At 45.6% G+C, this 14,839-nt stretch overlaps 1 protein-coding gene across 1 annotated transcript; it reads left to right on the top strand.

The window, feature by feature from the left end:
• Nucleotides 1-13,836, top strand: LOC146616695 (interferon alpha/beta receptor 2-like). Its single transcript, XM_085374066.1, has 8 exons — nucleotides 1-231; nucleotides 425-542; nucleotides 1,404-1,533; nucleotides 1,713-1,888; nucleotides 1,988-2,133; nucleotides 2,825-2,981; nucleotides 3,619-3,734; nucleotides 13,122-13,836. The coding sequence occupies exons 2-8, from the start codon at nucleotides 494-496 to the stop codon at nucleotides 13,668-13,670; spliced, it is 1,323 nt and encodes a 440-aa protein (XP_085230192.1). The 5' UTR covers nucleotides 1-231; nucleotides 425-493; the 3' UTR covers nucleotides 13,671-13,836.
• Nucleotides 13,837-14,839: the final 1,003 nt, after the last annotated feature.

Raw genomic sequence — 14,839 nt, forward strand, 5'->3', positions numbered from 1 at the left:
CATATCGGGACGCTCACCGGGACAGGTAACACGCTCGGACTCATTGATCGGTTACTACCAGCCTGGAGCTTTGATCTTTTACCAACACAGAGGGTGCTAGCCCGTTAGCCTGTTAGCCCGTTAGCCTGAGATGAGGAGGAATTTCCGGCGAGTGGGCAGTTTGAGAAAAACACGAAAACTTGAATCTGCGGACCAGTGACGCTTCATGGGGGCTTTATCTCTCCGTAACAGGTCAGCAAGTTACACTTATCTCACAGTCTGTACTTACAGGGAAGTCTGAGGCCAAATCAGAGGCTAACAGAACCACGGGGGTGTCAATAAAGGTTTATTTCAATGTCAAAACTTTATTAACTGTGTTTAACTGTAAGACATGAGACAGAAAGTAAAAGCGTGGGTCTGTAACTGCACTTTCATCCCTGCTCAGAAAGGGAAAGCAGCTGCTGTCTGTCCGTTGAGGTGCTGATGGAAGCTCGGCAGATGTGCTCCAGCTGTCATGACCGCTCTCACCTGGATGCTCTCATGGCTGCCTCTGATCCTGCCAGGTGAGCGCGCACTCAGAACCACGTGATCTTGCCTCTGCGTATTTCTGGACTCTCCGTGTCATAGTTCAGGCCGTTTCCTCTGGAAACCACCTGAGTGTCCCGGCTGTGGTCATCCACTCACCGTCCCCTGCTTCCTGTTCCTTTGCCACTGTAAAGGCGTGTTATTCAGTCAGACCTGAGACCATGAAATCATCAGGAAGGAGTTGGCTGAGCCCAGAGTAGGCTGCTCATGTTGTCACAGACTTGTGTCCAATCAGGCTTTTCAGACGTAGAGGCTGCAGCCGTCTTTAGGACACTATATTAGCAACAGTTTGCAGCTCTTCTTTCCAGAGGTTTAGGAGTGTTTATGGGAATTTTGGACCATTCGGATGTTGGACGAGAAGCCCCGGCTCACAGTCGCTAACTCATCCCAAAGGTGTTCTGTCGGGCTGAGGTCAGGACTCTGTGCAGGCAGGTTCTTCCACAGCTCATCCATGTCTTTCTGCACACCGGTGTGCAGCCATGTTGGAACAGCCATCCCCAAACTGTTCCCACAAAGTTGGGACCATGAGATGGTCTGCTGAAGCATGAAGTTCCTTTCCCTGGAATGACTGAGGGTGGGGAGATGTTTGCTGGGTCTTTCTTTCCTCCCACAGTTCCCACACATACAGATCTCAGCTCCTCCCACAGCGTGCACAAAGCTGGAGTTCTGTCAGGCGTAGAAGAGCTGCTGCCTGTTTAATAATTATGTAGAGTGTCCGTGAAGAATAATAATTTTATTGTTTTTCTGCTGACATGTTTCATTTTGTGCTGCGGGTCAGATAACTCATGGTGCTGGTCTCCTGCTGACCTTTGACCTTCCTCTTCCTGTCTGTGTTCCAGCTGTAGGTACCCTCCCAAAGCCCGTCAACATCTCCCTGACATCACTCAACTTCAGTTATATACTGAAATGGGAGGCGGGACCAGGCACACCTCCAGGGGTCTACTATAACGTTGAATACAAATCTGAGAGGTGGGTTTACCTTCACACACTGACAGCTGCAGGTGTGCTGATGTCACCTGGTTGGTACCCTGATGATAGTCTGCGTTGTCTTCAGAGGAGTTCTGACATGTTTCTGGCACATATTGGCTCAGGTGATCACGAACACTTCCTCTGAGATCTGATGTTTCTCTCCTCTCTGGTCATGAAAGGAAACATAGCTGGAACCCGGTGGCCGGCTGTGAGCGTGTGCAGAAGCCTCTGTTTTGTGACTTGACGGCGGCGTTCTCCGTCCTAACGGAGACGTACTTAACAAGGGTTGGAGCTCAGCTGGGAGGCCAGGTCTTTGGAGACCCGAACGAGACCGAGGTCCCATTCAAACCCATCAGTGAGTGTCGAGTCTTCAGCTCCGGAGACGCCACGAGTTTGTTATTTTCAGCCCTCTGAGCCGTGTGTGTGCGTCATGCGTTGTTTCTGATTTCTGCAGAACACCTGAGCCTGCCGCTGCTTAGCGTGGCGCCCAGCGACAGAAGCCTGAGCGTGGATCTTCACCCTCCGCTGGAGCGCCTCAGGCAGAGCTACGACATTCTCCATTACGAGCTCCGGATCAGCAGCAACCCGGATAAGATGGAGGTACATGAGAGAGGGAGACCAATCAGAACCCCCGGTTTGAGTTTCACCTCCGCAAATAAACGGCAAAGACGGCGAGGGTCAAATGTCAACTCAAGCAAAGTATAAGGAGGGAGGAGCCTGGCCTACAGGCCTGACACGGGACTGCGAGTTACCTTTCAAATCACACAACACTAACTCCACTCTGGACCCGCCCACTTCGTGTCGCTGTGGTTATTTTTCCGCTTACTCTCCGTGTCCGCCGCTTCCATTAATGTTTCCATGGTGATCCAGCTGTGGAATTCTGTCACACTGTTATTACATGTCTCTGAAATGATGCTCGCCGAGCGTCCTCACCAGCTGCCGATGAGCATAAGAGCGTACCTCGCACAGTAACCGTGGTGATACCTGAGCGCTGGCTCGAAGCGTTAGAAACAAGTTTACTTCCTGCTTTCATCTGTTAGCTCTGAGTGGATCTTTATGGCAGTGACGTACTCCTGAACCTCTGGGACAGAAAGTGTGGCCCACGGCTTTCAACGGTTTGAAGTCAGTCATGAGTCCACTCTGATTTATGATAAATGTTTAAATATTTTGCTAAATGTAAAAAGTCTGTAGGCTAAGAGCAGGCGTCACGTGAGAGACCTGCTGCTGTGTCAGTCGGAGTCTGTGTGAGCAGGACGCCTCCTGTGCTGATAATCTGTGCCTGTGTGTGCAGTTCATCAAGACTGAGTCTCTGAAGAGCTATAAGTGGGATCGTTTGGAGCCCGGCAGGCGGTACTGTGTCGCCGTGCGATTCTGCGACGAAATCGAGGACATGTACTCCAACTTCAGCCCGCCTGAGTGTGCTACAGTACCAGCCATCTTCTCTGCAGGTACACACACACACACACACACACACACACACACACACACACACACACACACACACACACACACACACACACACACACACACACACACAGTGATTTCAGTTACCTCGCTGTCAGGTGGAAGATGGGTGACACTAAAGGAGCAGCATCATAAACACTGCTGTTAGCCTGCAGTGTCGTTCAGGGCGTGCGTGTTAATAACTTTACGTCAGGACTCTGTGGAGCTCCACGTTTTTCAAAGCTGTGCCAAGTTTCAGCCCCCTCAGGTTGAACCGTGAGATACAGCGATTGTGTGTTTGCTTATTTAGTTTTACTCACTGGAAAAATCAAGTGGACACATGGAGGTGACAATAAAAAGCTTTTAGTCCACAACATTCATGCTGAGCTTCTGTTGTGACTGGAAATGGAGGGAATTCCCCGTGAAACACACTTCCCACGCTAACCTCAGCAAATCTGACTGATAAGCAAGTCACGGCTGGAAACAGCAGTGCTAGTACTACCTGTAGTAGTACTAGTACATGTAGTACTACTACAGGTAGTACTACATGTACTGTAGCACGATGTGAACGTTTAAATGTTGCTGTTTTCAGGCTGATGAGACTGATGTTCACCTCTAAACTCGTTGTGTTCCTGCGTGCAGACCCGCTGATCTCGGGCATGTTGTGCTCGTTGGTGATCATCGTCACGTTCTGCATCTTCATGCTGATCTCGACCGGGTTCATCTGTCCGAGACGGAGGCTGCTGCCGTCGGTTCTGGTAAGTTCAGAGTCAGAGCATCACACGCTGAACACGTCACCAAAGGAAGACGATTTATTCTAGCATCTGATTCCTTCAGGTTTCAGTCGTCAGCGCTCGTGTCTGATGTTCGACCTTTGTTGTTGTTTCACAGTTTCAAAGAACGCCATCGCGATGCGTGTGACAAGTGGCTCTTATTTTGAAAGTTCAGTTGTTTTCAGTTATAAAATAAAGTTTCCATCCTGTACCCGCACCGCTAACTGGACCTGACCCTTCAGCATCCAGCAGCAAACGGGTCAGAGGTCCTGAGTTTGAGCCTTTGAAGCGAACTCGAGGACGCTGGTTCATGAGAACGTGATACGATCGTGCTGTGATAGTCACGTAGTTTCAGTCTCACTCCTGTCACTTCTCATTGCTTCATCACAGCAAAGTGTTTTCCACGCGAACAGATCCGCGTGTCTAAAGCACCAGAACGATCTCAGCAGAAATATTCCCGTTGATCTGCAGAGAACACGAGTGGGAACGTGTGAAGAGTTCTTTCTTTCTGTGGTTTCACATCTCTGTCATCTCACATCCTTTGATGCGTGTGAAGCATAAATCTGAGTGCAGATTACACCATCAGATGCTTTAACAGGACTCTAATGTGGTGGAATCGCCCAGGGTCGGGCTCTCTGCTACAGCTGGAGTCGCAGGCCAAACAGTTAACGTGCTGTTTGCTGTTTGTGGTCGAGCGGCGAGCGCTCAGCGTTTTCTGAGTAAAGACACAGGAAGAAACAGCAGCAGGTGGAAACTCTGCCAGAGCTGCGGTTGTACAAACAAAGAGAGACAGCTGCACAGACTCAGGACGCTGCTAAAGAGCTCGCGCACACAGTCAGAGCGTGCAGGCAGGATGTGCTTCGAGAGGTGAAACACAGCCATGTTTTGACAGCTCGTACCGCAGTGAAATCCCATTTGCTCCCAGTCACAGCAGCGCTGAGACCCGCTCGGCTGCTCGGTCACCGAGCCGCTAATCGCTCCGTTCATAACGTGCCGTGTTATTCCTGGTGTGGAGATGCCAGCAAACAACTTTTAATACTCCTGCATCGGCACGAGCCGTCCATGTTTAAAGCGCTCACCAGACTGAAGTGTAATGTTTGTCCACAGAGATCTCACAGTGATTCAGTTTCACAGTGTCTCACGTCCCTCTGGTCACATTTCAGACGCTTCATGATCAAAGTAATGTTTTCATATCAGGGCTGAGAGCTCAGAGCTGGAACGCAGGAAGACCCCGACCCCGGCCCGCTCTCCGTGCAGTGTTCAAAAGCTGCTTTTAAGTTTGGCTTTATTTTCTGCTTTGACCTCGAGCCTGCACTCAAACGTTGGCCACCCCTCTGAGGTGAAAGCAGAGCAGCGTTTCTGTGGTGTTGTGAGTGAGTGTTGTTTATCTGAAAGTTGAACGTCTTCGCCGTGTATCCGGGACTCCGGTGTACCCCAGGGTAGGGTTCTCGGCTCATTGTTCTTCTGAGTTTATCACAACCCGAAGCAGCAGAACGCCGGCCAGCGGCTGCTTCCTCTGTGCACAGGAAATGTTATCACATAAAAAACTGGTGAATATTTAAAAATGTGGCCTGAGGAGCCGCTGGTTCAGTTTGGCTTTGAACCCAGTGTAGAAATGTTCATCTGGGTTTATTCTTGGTGTTGTCGTTCTGCGGTGTTTGCTGATATATGTCTGTGTTGGCGTCTTGGCTGAAGTTGCTATGGAGACTTGGTGACGTGAGTCTCAGAGCAGAGGCTGTCCTGCACAGGGAAACACTTCGCATCAGGAAGTCTTCTCTGTTACCTGCTGTGAGTCGTTATCTCGTCTTCTCACGTGATTATTTATCTGTAACCACCTGTTTGCTGGGATCTAAAGGTCGTGTGGTTTATGAGCATGAATGAACCCCGGGCTTATTTATTTATTTTTGCATTGTCTCTTTTATTGAGAGAAAGCAATTGAACACTTTTACACTGTCTTTGCTTTCACATTTTTAAACTTACAATTGAAAAGAAAAAAGAGGGAAAAAAGACTTGGGTAAGGGAGTAGCAGCAGGCAAGTTAGCATCACATGATTGTCAACTCGGGGCTTCAATGTAAAAAAAAATAAGAAAGCATGGTTCATAAAATAAAAAATAAAAATCACACCTCACAGGCTTAACGTATTCTGTAGGAAGTATCCCTCTGAAGTTTAAGAGAAAATGACAATTTTCCATCGTATAGATCTCTGGTACAGAATGTTTTCCATCTTCCATCGTTGGTGGTTCAGGCGTAAGCCATTTCCTCGAGGCTTTTTACTCGTGGCCAGTAGGATATACAAGAGTCTTCTATCATTAGAGTTCAATTCATCCACTGGTGTGTTACACAGAAATATGGTCTCAAAGGTTAAAGGAAAAACAAATGAAAACACATTTTGTAGATGTTCGTGGATTAGTGCTGGCGACTATCTTTGCAATCCCAAAAGATTTGGAAACGGTTAGCTCCATCTCGCCCACATCTCCAACAAGTGTCGCAGTTCCCCGATATCTTTGCTGAGCAGGGCTGATGAAAACTCTCGTAATGATTTTACAGCAGAACTCACGGCAAACACTGGACCCGGTGGTAGCCCACTGTGTCATGCAACACTCCTCTGTAATCGACAGGTTACCTTCTTTTCCCCACATTGCTTTCATATACAGAGAGCTGTGGTTTTTACACCGCAGGATGCTCTTATATCGTTTGGAAGTAATTTTTCTTTGCGCTCCAGATTTGGTTAATGATAAAAATGTTTCTACAAGCTGTAATTCGTTTAGGTTCACTTTTAAGTTTTGATTAAAATAATTTCTGGCCTGTAGAAATCTAAAGAAGTCGTCTGAGCCTAAATCATGTTTGCTCCTTTCAAAGCTTTGAAATGCCTCCTTGTGGACGAATTAATAATAATTAGTTATACCTTTTCAAATCCAGTTCTTGAATCTATTATCGTACTGATTCGGGAAAAATCTGAATCACATGCTCACCATCAAAGCTTAGAGGCAAATTCTGATGACTTCTTTCAGAGCAGATGTGATTATTTGTAGTATGGGTTCATCTGCCATGTCTGTTTTGTTCTGTAACTTTATGTCCGATATTAAAGCTGTAACTGGTTTTCCTTCAACATCTTTCCATCCGGCGGTGTAATCTGGACAGCAGAGACATATCAGTGGTCTTAGCTGAGCTGCGCAGTAATATTCTCGTAGACAAGGAAGCCCACGACCTCCCTTTTCTTTCTTTAGTTGGAGCGTTTATATTTAACTCGAGCTTTTTTCCCGTTCCAGATGTGTTTTGACAATATTCTTACAATATTCAATATAAAGACTGAAACAAATACAGGGAAGAATATTTAATCTAACTGATTCGATCCTGGAGTGCAGAGACGGATTGGTATTCCATCTTTGTCTGTCTGATTGTATAGATTCATTTAGCGGGGCATAGTTGGCATTGAACATTTTGGTGACGTCACGATGTATTACCACCCTAGGTACCTAATGCTATCTACATCCCACTTCCATTTATAGCGATTCTTAATTTCAACTGGTGGTTCATAGTTTAAAGTTAATACCTGCATTAACCTTGTATCCTGAAAAAGAGCCGTACTCTGATAGCATTTCCATGCCCGGGCTTATTTTAAAGATCAGCTCCTGTTAACGTGTCGGTGAGTGCTGTGTGACTCGTCGTCACCTTTAGTTTGTGAAACCTTGAATTCATCTGAGTATTTTCTTCGTGCAGACAGCGTGCTGGGATGGAGCAGCTGTGGGCGTCCTTACAGTTAACCTTTTTAATATTTGTAGTGTCTCATGCGAACGGGGGGATCAGCAGACGCTTTTCATGAAATAGATGCAGTTTCATGTTCCATTATTAACTGCCTTTAGTTAACCAAGATGCAGAGGGGGCTTTCCCCTGCTGTGTGACCAACAAACCAAACATGAAATTTGGAGGGTTTGGGTGCTCACCAACAGTTTTTTCCAAAACACGGCGCCGTGCCCAGCTCTCTGTCACACCGCACTTCTTTTAATGTGATTCAGCTACGTTTCCACTGCTAGGAAACACGCAAAGGCCACGCGAGCAGATGAAGCGCTCACAGCCCACAAAGGTCTGTTCAGCGCTTCGACCGTAACACCGAGCTCAGTTTGCTCGTAAAGCCGAGGTGAAGCCGAGATGAGCCAAGGTGAGCCTCTAACTCCAGGGATGAACTAGATGAACACGCAACATTTCAATTTTCATTTTAAAACGGATCTTCAGGCTCGTTGTGTTTGCTCGCCTCTCACAAAACACGTCATTTGCTTCTTTTGCTAAATCTACAAAAAAATGAAAAAACACAGTTTGACCTGAAATAGTGGCACCAACAGCTGTTAGCTGGAAACTACATTGTAGCCACAGCTGCCCTGGGGCGCACTGGCAGAGGCAGTGACTAATGGGAATATTTCTGGGGGTCTCCTTCGCACACTCAGATCTTTGCACCTGACGTGTTTAAACCAGGGCTCTAGAGTGCGACTAATTTTTCAGTGGTGCGACTAAAAAAAATATTTGGTTGCACCTGTGCGACCAACTGTTCGGGTAGCAAAAAAAAAAAATCTGCAACCTTCCCTGTGGTCAACAACAGACACACATTTTGCCCCTATCGTGGACTAAACCAATCAGAGATAGTCAGGGGCGGGACCTCTCTGATTGGCCGTGGTCCAGTTGAAAGTGCAGGTGGAAGTGGGAGGTGAGTAGCTTGAATAAAGGATATCGATTCATTAAATCCTGAATCGACTTTTAAATAACTGTGTTTTGCCAGAAACGGCAGGTTCTCAGATTAAAGCTCACAAAACCATTTCAACAACAACCAAACAGCAGATGAGAGCAGGTACACGGACTCCACACAAAGACGTAAACACAGACCGACGCATCAGGATCAGCTTTGTCTTTCTCGGCTTTCTCACCCGACGTAGACGGACACGCTGTCGGAGCTCAGCGATCCTGATGCGTCCGGTCCGCGCTGTGTTTACGTCTTTTTGCGCTGATTCTGAGCTGCAGGTTTTGTCTCTCCAGCCAAAATCCACCGAGCCAGCAGCAAAAGAAGCAGCAAACTGCGCTTCACATTTGATCAATGTCGTCATGAATTTTGCTGTTTTGCTTCCACGACTATTAAAATCACACTTCATGCACAGCTAGCTCTCTCTCTCTCTCTCTGTACTTCAAGAACAGTTTCCGTCTCCAATCTCTGTTTTCTGTATTATTCAGTCGCTTATTACCCACCAGTCTACCGTTGTTCACAGCGCTGTGGCTGCTGTCTTTTTCTTTTTCACTTAAATGTCCTCGGACAAGAAAGCCTGTTTTTTCTGTTGTTCAATACTGAAGAAATTTAAACTTTATATGCAGAACATTGCAGAATATTTTTAAGGTTTTCTGCTATAAAAAGCCAGACCAGGAAAATCTCCTTCATGTTTTTCTGTTTTATTCTCAGTTACTTTCACACAAAGGCATCTGCTGTGATGTTCACAATTCTGATGAAGTCAGTACTGATAAATGATCAGAATTATAATATTTCTGACTGTCTGAGGCTAAGTTGAATCGAATCGGGACTTTGAAAACCGGAATCGAGTGGATTATAGAAATCAGTGATGATACGCAGCCCTAGTGAGCAGCCTAGGCAGGACAGAAGTGGATGTAGCTGTAATAGGAAAAGAACTATTGCTAACTTTTCTGTTAAGGCCTGATGCTTCTGAAATTCATAGCCAGTGCTCTGACACGGTGTCATCAATCTTTGCATGCTGAAAAAGCACAGTGTATCCAGAAAAACACATTATATCAATTATTATAAAATTTGTGTGCGCCTAACTTTTTAAAGTTAGGCGCACCAGCACGCCCCCATGGCAAAAAGTTAGTCTAGAGCCCTGTAAAGGAATGTTTTTAAAATATATTTGACATTTAACTCTGACCAATGAATAAAAAGGCGTCTAACTCCAGGGATGAACTAGATCAGGGGTCGGCAACCCTGGGCACGCGTGGCACAGCTGGCACGCGAAGGGTTAACTGATGGCACAACCATAGCTGGACTGGTGATTATTCGTTTTTATGGGCTGATGGGGTTTTTTTGTTTTTTTTTTGGGGGGGGGGTTGTAACGGTATAAACAATGAAAGGTGGATTGGCCAGATGCTGGCAGATGTGTAACAATAACTGGCTGTGGCGGAGCTTCCACAGAGGCCAGCAGGTGGATGAGAGAAAGGGGAGGCGGGAGGAGGAGAGACCCGAGGCGGCCGGTCCGAGTGTCAGGTGAACTTCAGGTAAGAAGTTATGACCTGCAGTCCATCTGGGTCAGATATAAACCAAGTTTAGGTGGAGTTTATTTTAGTTATGCTGACTTTATACAGTCAGTTACAATAACTCGTACTGCTACTAGCTAGCATGACGGAGTTTCTGTACAGCTGCGTGGGTGCTTTGTATGAAACGCCAGGACTGCCATAATGAATTAATTAAACCATGAAATGATTAATTAAATAAATATTTTGGACACATTTAATTAATTCATTTTGGCACAGTTGACTCCTTCAGGTCTCACCATGAAATAATTTTATCTGTCAGCCTCACCCATCAAACTCAGGGGGCGGGGCTAACGCTGATCGAGTCAAAACCATTGCTTTGGCCTGGTGGCCATTGTTTCTAGCACACAACAACCGGCATGTAGAAGCTAACAGAACTGAGCTTTGAAAAACCCTGTTTGTGTGTCACCAAATACCGTTTTAATATTTTTTTAGCCGAGAATGTAGTGGTTTAATCTTCATGTGTCTGGTCGGTTTGTCAAGATACAGCCTCTTTGCAAAAGTGCTTCGATGATGTCGGAGATGTCTGCCCAGTCTCACGGCAAAGCGTGGGATAGACCCGCTCGCCTCGCCTCGCAATCGAGCTGTTATTACCACCGACAAAGCGCAGGCCCCGGTACACAGCTGTAGTAACCCCCGCTGACTTCTTTTACTGAGGTTATATTTATCGATGTTTTATTTCCTGATGTTCTTATGTGTCCTACGTGTTTCAGTCGCTAATTCTGAATTATAACTAACATTAAAAACATGTTTAAGGAGGAGAGAGAGCAAATAAACCTGTTTAACATCTGATCTTTGGGTTTTTGTTCAGTAATCAGCGTGACCTGTGTATAAACGCATAAAAGAGATAACGTTGGTGTTTCCGTCATGTAGTAACTGCTGGCTTTAACTGTACAAAGGTTGTTCCACACTATGAAACACATACAGACTTCATGATGTTCGGCTAATATTTTTATTGTGAATATTAATCATGAGGGTAAACGGCCCTGTACACCACGGAGCGAGTCTCAGCATGTCCACGATATCCTCAGCTCTGAGTTAACACAGAGTTTCCCAGCTGACTAATCTAACGGTCATCTACGAATATGTCACGGCTCATATCAGTATGATTTTACAGAAAATCATCCGTATTACTGCCAACTATTCCAGAGACGTGAAAATCTACAGCATAAAGAACACAAACATATAGCAGTCTAACAACACTGTAACAGAGATGAACCGTCAGTTTGTCGCAGATCAAAGTGGAATGAAAGTGATTGGTTGAACAGGTGTGATCTGTGTTTTCTGCGTTTTCACCAGCGTAAGAGACTCAGCAGCAGATCAGAATAACAGTTACACATTTAATAAATCACCAAATGAGTACACGCAAGAAACGAGCAAACCTGTTCGGACAGTCTGAGTTTGTGTTCCCTCAGCTGCAGACCACGCGCCGGTAGAATTGCACATAAATCTAAATGTTGATAAGAACAGAACGTGTAGGTGGAGACTAAGACCAGAAAGTTGTATCAACCCTAAAAGAGGATATAAGATATTTGAACGAGGTGAACGTTGGATCTACGGACAGGCTGGCCATTGTATGCGATGCTTTGAAGGCATGAATTCATGGAAAGGAATAGATGGATGGATTCCCGGCAGAATTTTATCATAAATTTATAGATGTGCTATAACTGAAGTATTACATGAAGCTTTTGAATTTGGACGACTCCCTGCAAGTTTTAATCAGGCAGTAATGTCACTAATTCCAAAAGGCGACAAGGATTTAACTGATCCAGGTAATTACAGACCGATAAGTTGAATCAATGTGGATCACAAAATTCTATCAAAGTTTTAGCAAAGAGGTTGGAGGTTGTACTAGCACAAAGTATTCATCAAGATCAAGAAGGGTTTATCAAGAATAGAGCTGCGTCTGATAATATGAAGAGATTACTACACCTGCTGTGGCTGAATAGAAATAACACAAATCCTGTGTTTGCTATATCTTTAGATGCACAGAAAGCTTGTGATAGGGTGGAGTGGAACTTCCTGTTCACAGCCCTGGAAAAGTTTGGAATAGGTGACAATTTTTGCAGATGGATTAGAGCCATGTACTCGGGGCCAGAAGCAGATGGGGTACTTTCTCCTTTTTTTTAGCATTTCCAGATCAACACGTCAAGGATGCAGTTTAAGCCCATTGCTATCTTTTTAGAGCCATTAGCTATTCACATCAGAGAAAATGCAGAGATTAAAGGTGTATTCGGGGAGGCAGAGAACACAGATTGTTCCTATAACCAGATGATGTTCTGGTATTAAACCAAGACCCAACTAATTCTATCACAACACTATAAGAGGTGATTAATACATACTTAATGTTTTCAGGGTACAAAATGAATTGGCATAAATCAGAGGCGATGTCGGTTTCCCAGGCTTGTAGTCATAACTTAATATCGGGCTTTAACTTTAAGTGGGTGGACAAAGGAATGAAGTACCTTGGAATTGAACTGAACCCAAATGTTGAAGATATTATGACTAACAGTGTGGGAAAATTATTAAACAAGATCAATAAAAACTTGGGTAAATGGAGTAAACTAAATTTATTTAACTAAATTATCAGAGACTGTAACACCTAGTCTTTTTACTGAATCGGCTGTCCCAACCCAAAAAAGAAGGGGGGCTGGCCCTATTATAGCATCTCTTTTGAAATGGCTAGATTAGGCAAACATTGCGCAGGGAAAAACAATATAGATTGGATTTTAATAGAACAAGAGCTTGCATATCCAATCACACCAATTGATATTTTATCACAAAAAGTAAATAATGAGGGTAAGACGCAAAACCCTATTTGGAAATTTTCAAAACAGTATGGTTGGAAGTGCATGTTATAAAATGCAACATCTAATAAATACTTTCATTATTAAAAAAACAGCAGAGGTGTTGATCACAGGTGTAAAGTATTAAAACAGGAATGCAGTATTAGTATTTATACTTGTGTCCCTGCAGCACAGAGTACTTTAAATCTCAGTGTACTTCGGCCCGGTGTTTAATGTCAGCACGTCTGATTGGTTCATGTTATTGACTGTTCAGCTCTCTCTTTGTCAGACGACCATCCATCACCTGGAGGAGGCGGGGCTCAACGATCCCTGCATCATCTCCCCACTGAACATTGAGCAGACGGCGCCCTCTGCAGGCAAGAAGGGAAGCAGCTGCTCCTCCTCGGACGAGAGTGATGAGGAGAGTGAGACGGAGAGCACAGGAGGGGCGTACACACAGCGGGCGGGCACGAACCTCCTCTCCTCTTCATCCTCTTCATCATCATCTTTGACTCAGCCCAAACCACCGCCTGTTGTCTCCTCCAATCAGGAGCCGTACTCTCAGCGCAATGCCCTGATTTCAACAGGAAGTCCTTCCAGAGCTGGGCTAGAGCTGAGGAGCTGTGGAGGAAGACCTAAGGAGGAAGAGGAGAGGGATGTGAACCTCCTCACATTAACTTTCGGCAGGGTGGAACAGGAGGAAGAGGAGGAGAAAAAATCAGACTTCATTGTGGAGGAGGTGGCGTTTGACTCAGTGCTCGGCGAGGAGGGCGCCACAGAAACTGTTCATGATGAAGAGGAGGAGGTCTGTGGATACATGGGGCGCTCGGGTATCTGACAGAGCTCTTTAAGGTGCCTGGTTATCAGGTCCACGTCTGGGTTCATGTGGGCCAGGGTTTGAAATGTTTTCATTTTCCCTCCAGCAGCAGCGGCGCAGACGTCGGCCATTTTTATTCTAACGTGTAGGTTCTCACCTCTTTGCTGATATTACTTATTTGAATCTGTCCGTCCGCTGAAGTCCAGAGATCGTCTCATTGTTTCAGGTTCTATTAATAAGTGTGAGACACCCGCTGATGCAGGAGGTCCAGGACGTCCGTCCCTGCTGCGTCTCTGGAGATGGCGACTCAGCCGCCTCTAATGGCTAACGTGAGGTTAGCATCTGGTCTCCGCGGTGAGCAGCTAGAGGACGTCCCGTGTTAGGGAGGCGATCTATCTAAATCTCATGTTCCTGTTAGACTTTAGGTTTTCTGTGGACCAGTTCTGAGCAGGTTTATTTTTATCTCTTATTTTAAATAAAAACCAGTTTGTTTGTTTTGTCAACACACAGCTGTGTTTGTTGGGCATTCCCAAACTCCGTCACGTAAGCATCCCAGTGCCCGGGTCGAACTCTAACCCACACCGAGTCTGAACAAAATGTTTCGTATTCAGCCGTGCTTTGGATTATTACTCATGTTTGCATCATGTGATTAAAGCAGAAGGCAGTTAAAGAGCCTCTTTGTTCACCTGTGGGGGGGACGGTGGGGAACAGGGAGGCTTGGCTTTACACTGAGAAAGACCTGCAGCGACACCTGGTGGACTTGCTTCAGTATGGCAGGCGTAATGACCCGGGCGTCTTCTGGATCGACTTCTTCCCCTTTGGACAATAACGTCTCTCATCTGCAGACTTTGTCCATCAGCACTGAAACTCTGACGTTTGTAAAATGTTTGGTTACTGTGATGTGTCTGTGCTCAGAGCTGCTGCTCTGAGAGCTGGTTGCGTAACCAGCTCCGTTAGTTTTAGTTTTTATTCTTGTTGGTGACAGTAAAACAAACTGAAGCACAACAGAAAAACAGAATCGTAACAAACTGAAGTCATTTCCTGTATGTTTCATATCAGTGACGATTAGTTTCTTTTTCCTGTAAGGACCTCTGTAATCAGTGACGTAGAGCTGATTATCTCTGAATCAATCTGATTGATTGTTGCTGTTGGTTTTTGTCCCTCTGGTCTCTGGTGGGCACTGCTGGACA

The sequence above is a fragment of the Diplotaxodon limnothrissa genome, linkage group LG16, assembly GCF_057381915.1.
Source record: "Diplotaxodon limnothrissa isolate DT_005_m linkage group LG16, D_limnothrissa_male_GT1.1, whole genome shotgun sequence".
Classification (NCBI taxonomy): domain Eukaryota; kingdom Metazoa; phylum Chordata; class Actinopteri; order Cichliformes; family Cichlidae; genus Diplotaxodon; species Diplotaxodon limnothrissa.

Coding starts and splice junctions, on each gene's coding strand:
- LOC146616695 (XM_085374066.1), top strand. CDS start 494: ATGACCGCTCTCACCTGGATGCTCTCATGGCTGCCTCTGATCCTGCCA. Junction 1,534..1,712: donor GTTGAATACAAATCTGAGAG/GTGGGTTTACCT, acceptor TGGTCATGAAAG/GAAACATAGCTGGAACCCGG. Junction 2,134..2,824: donor GCAACCCGGATAAGATGGAG/GTACATGAGAGA, acceptor CTGTGTGTGCAG/TTCATCAAGACTGAGTCTCT.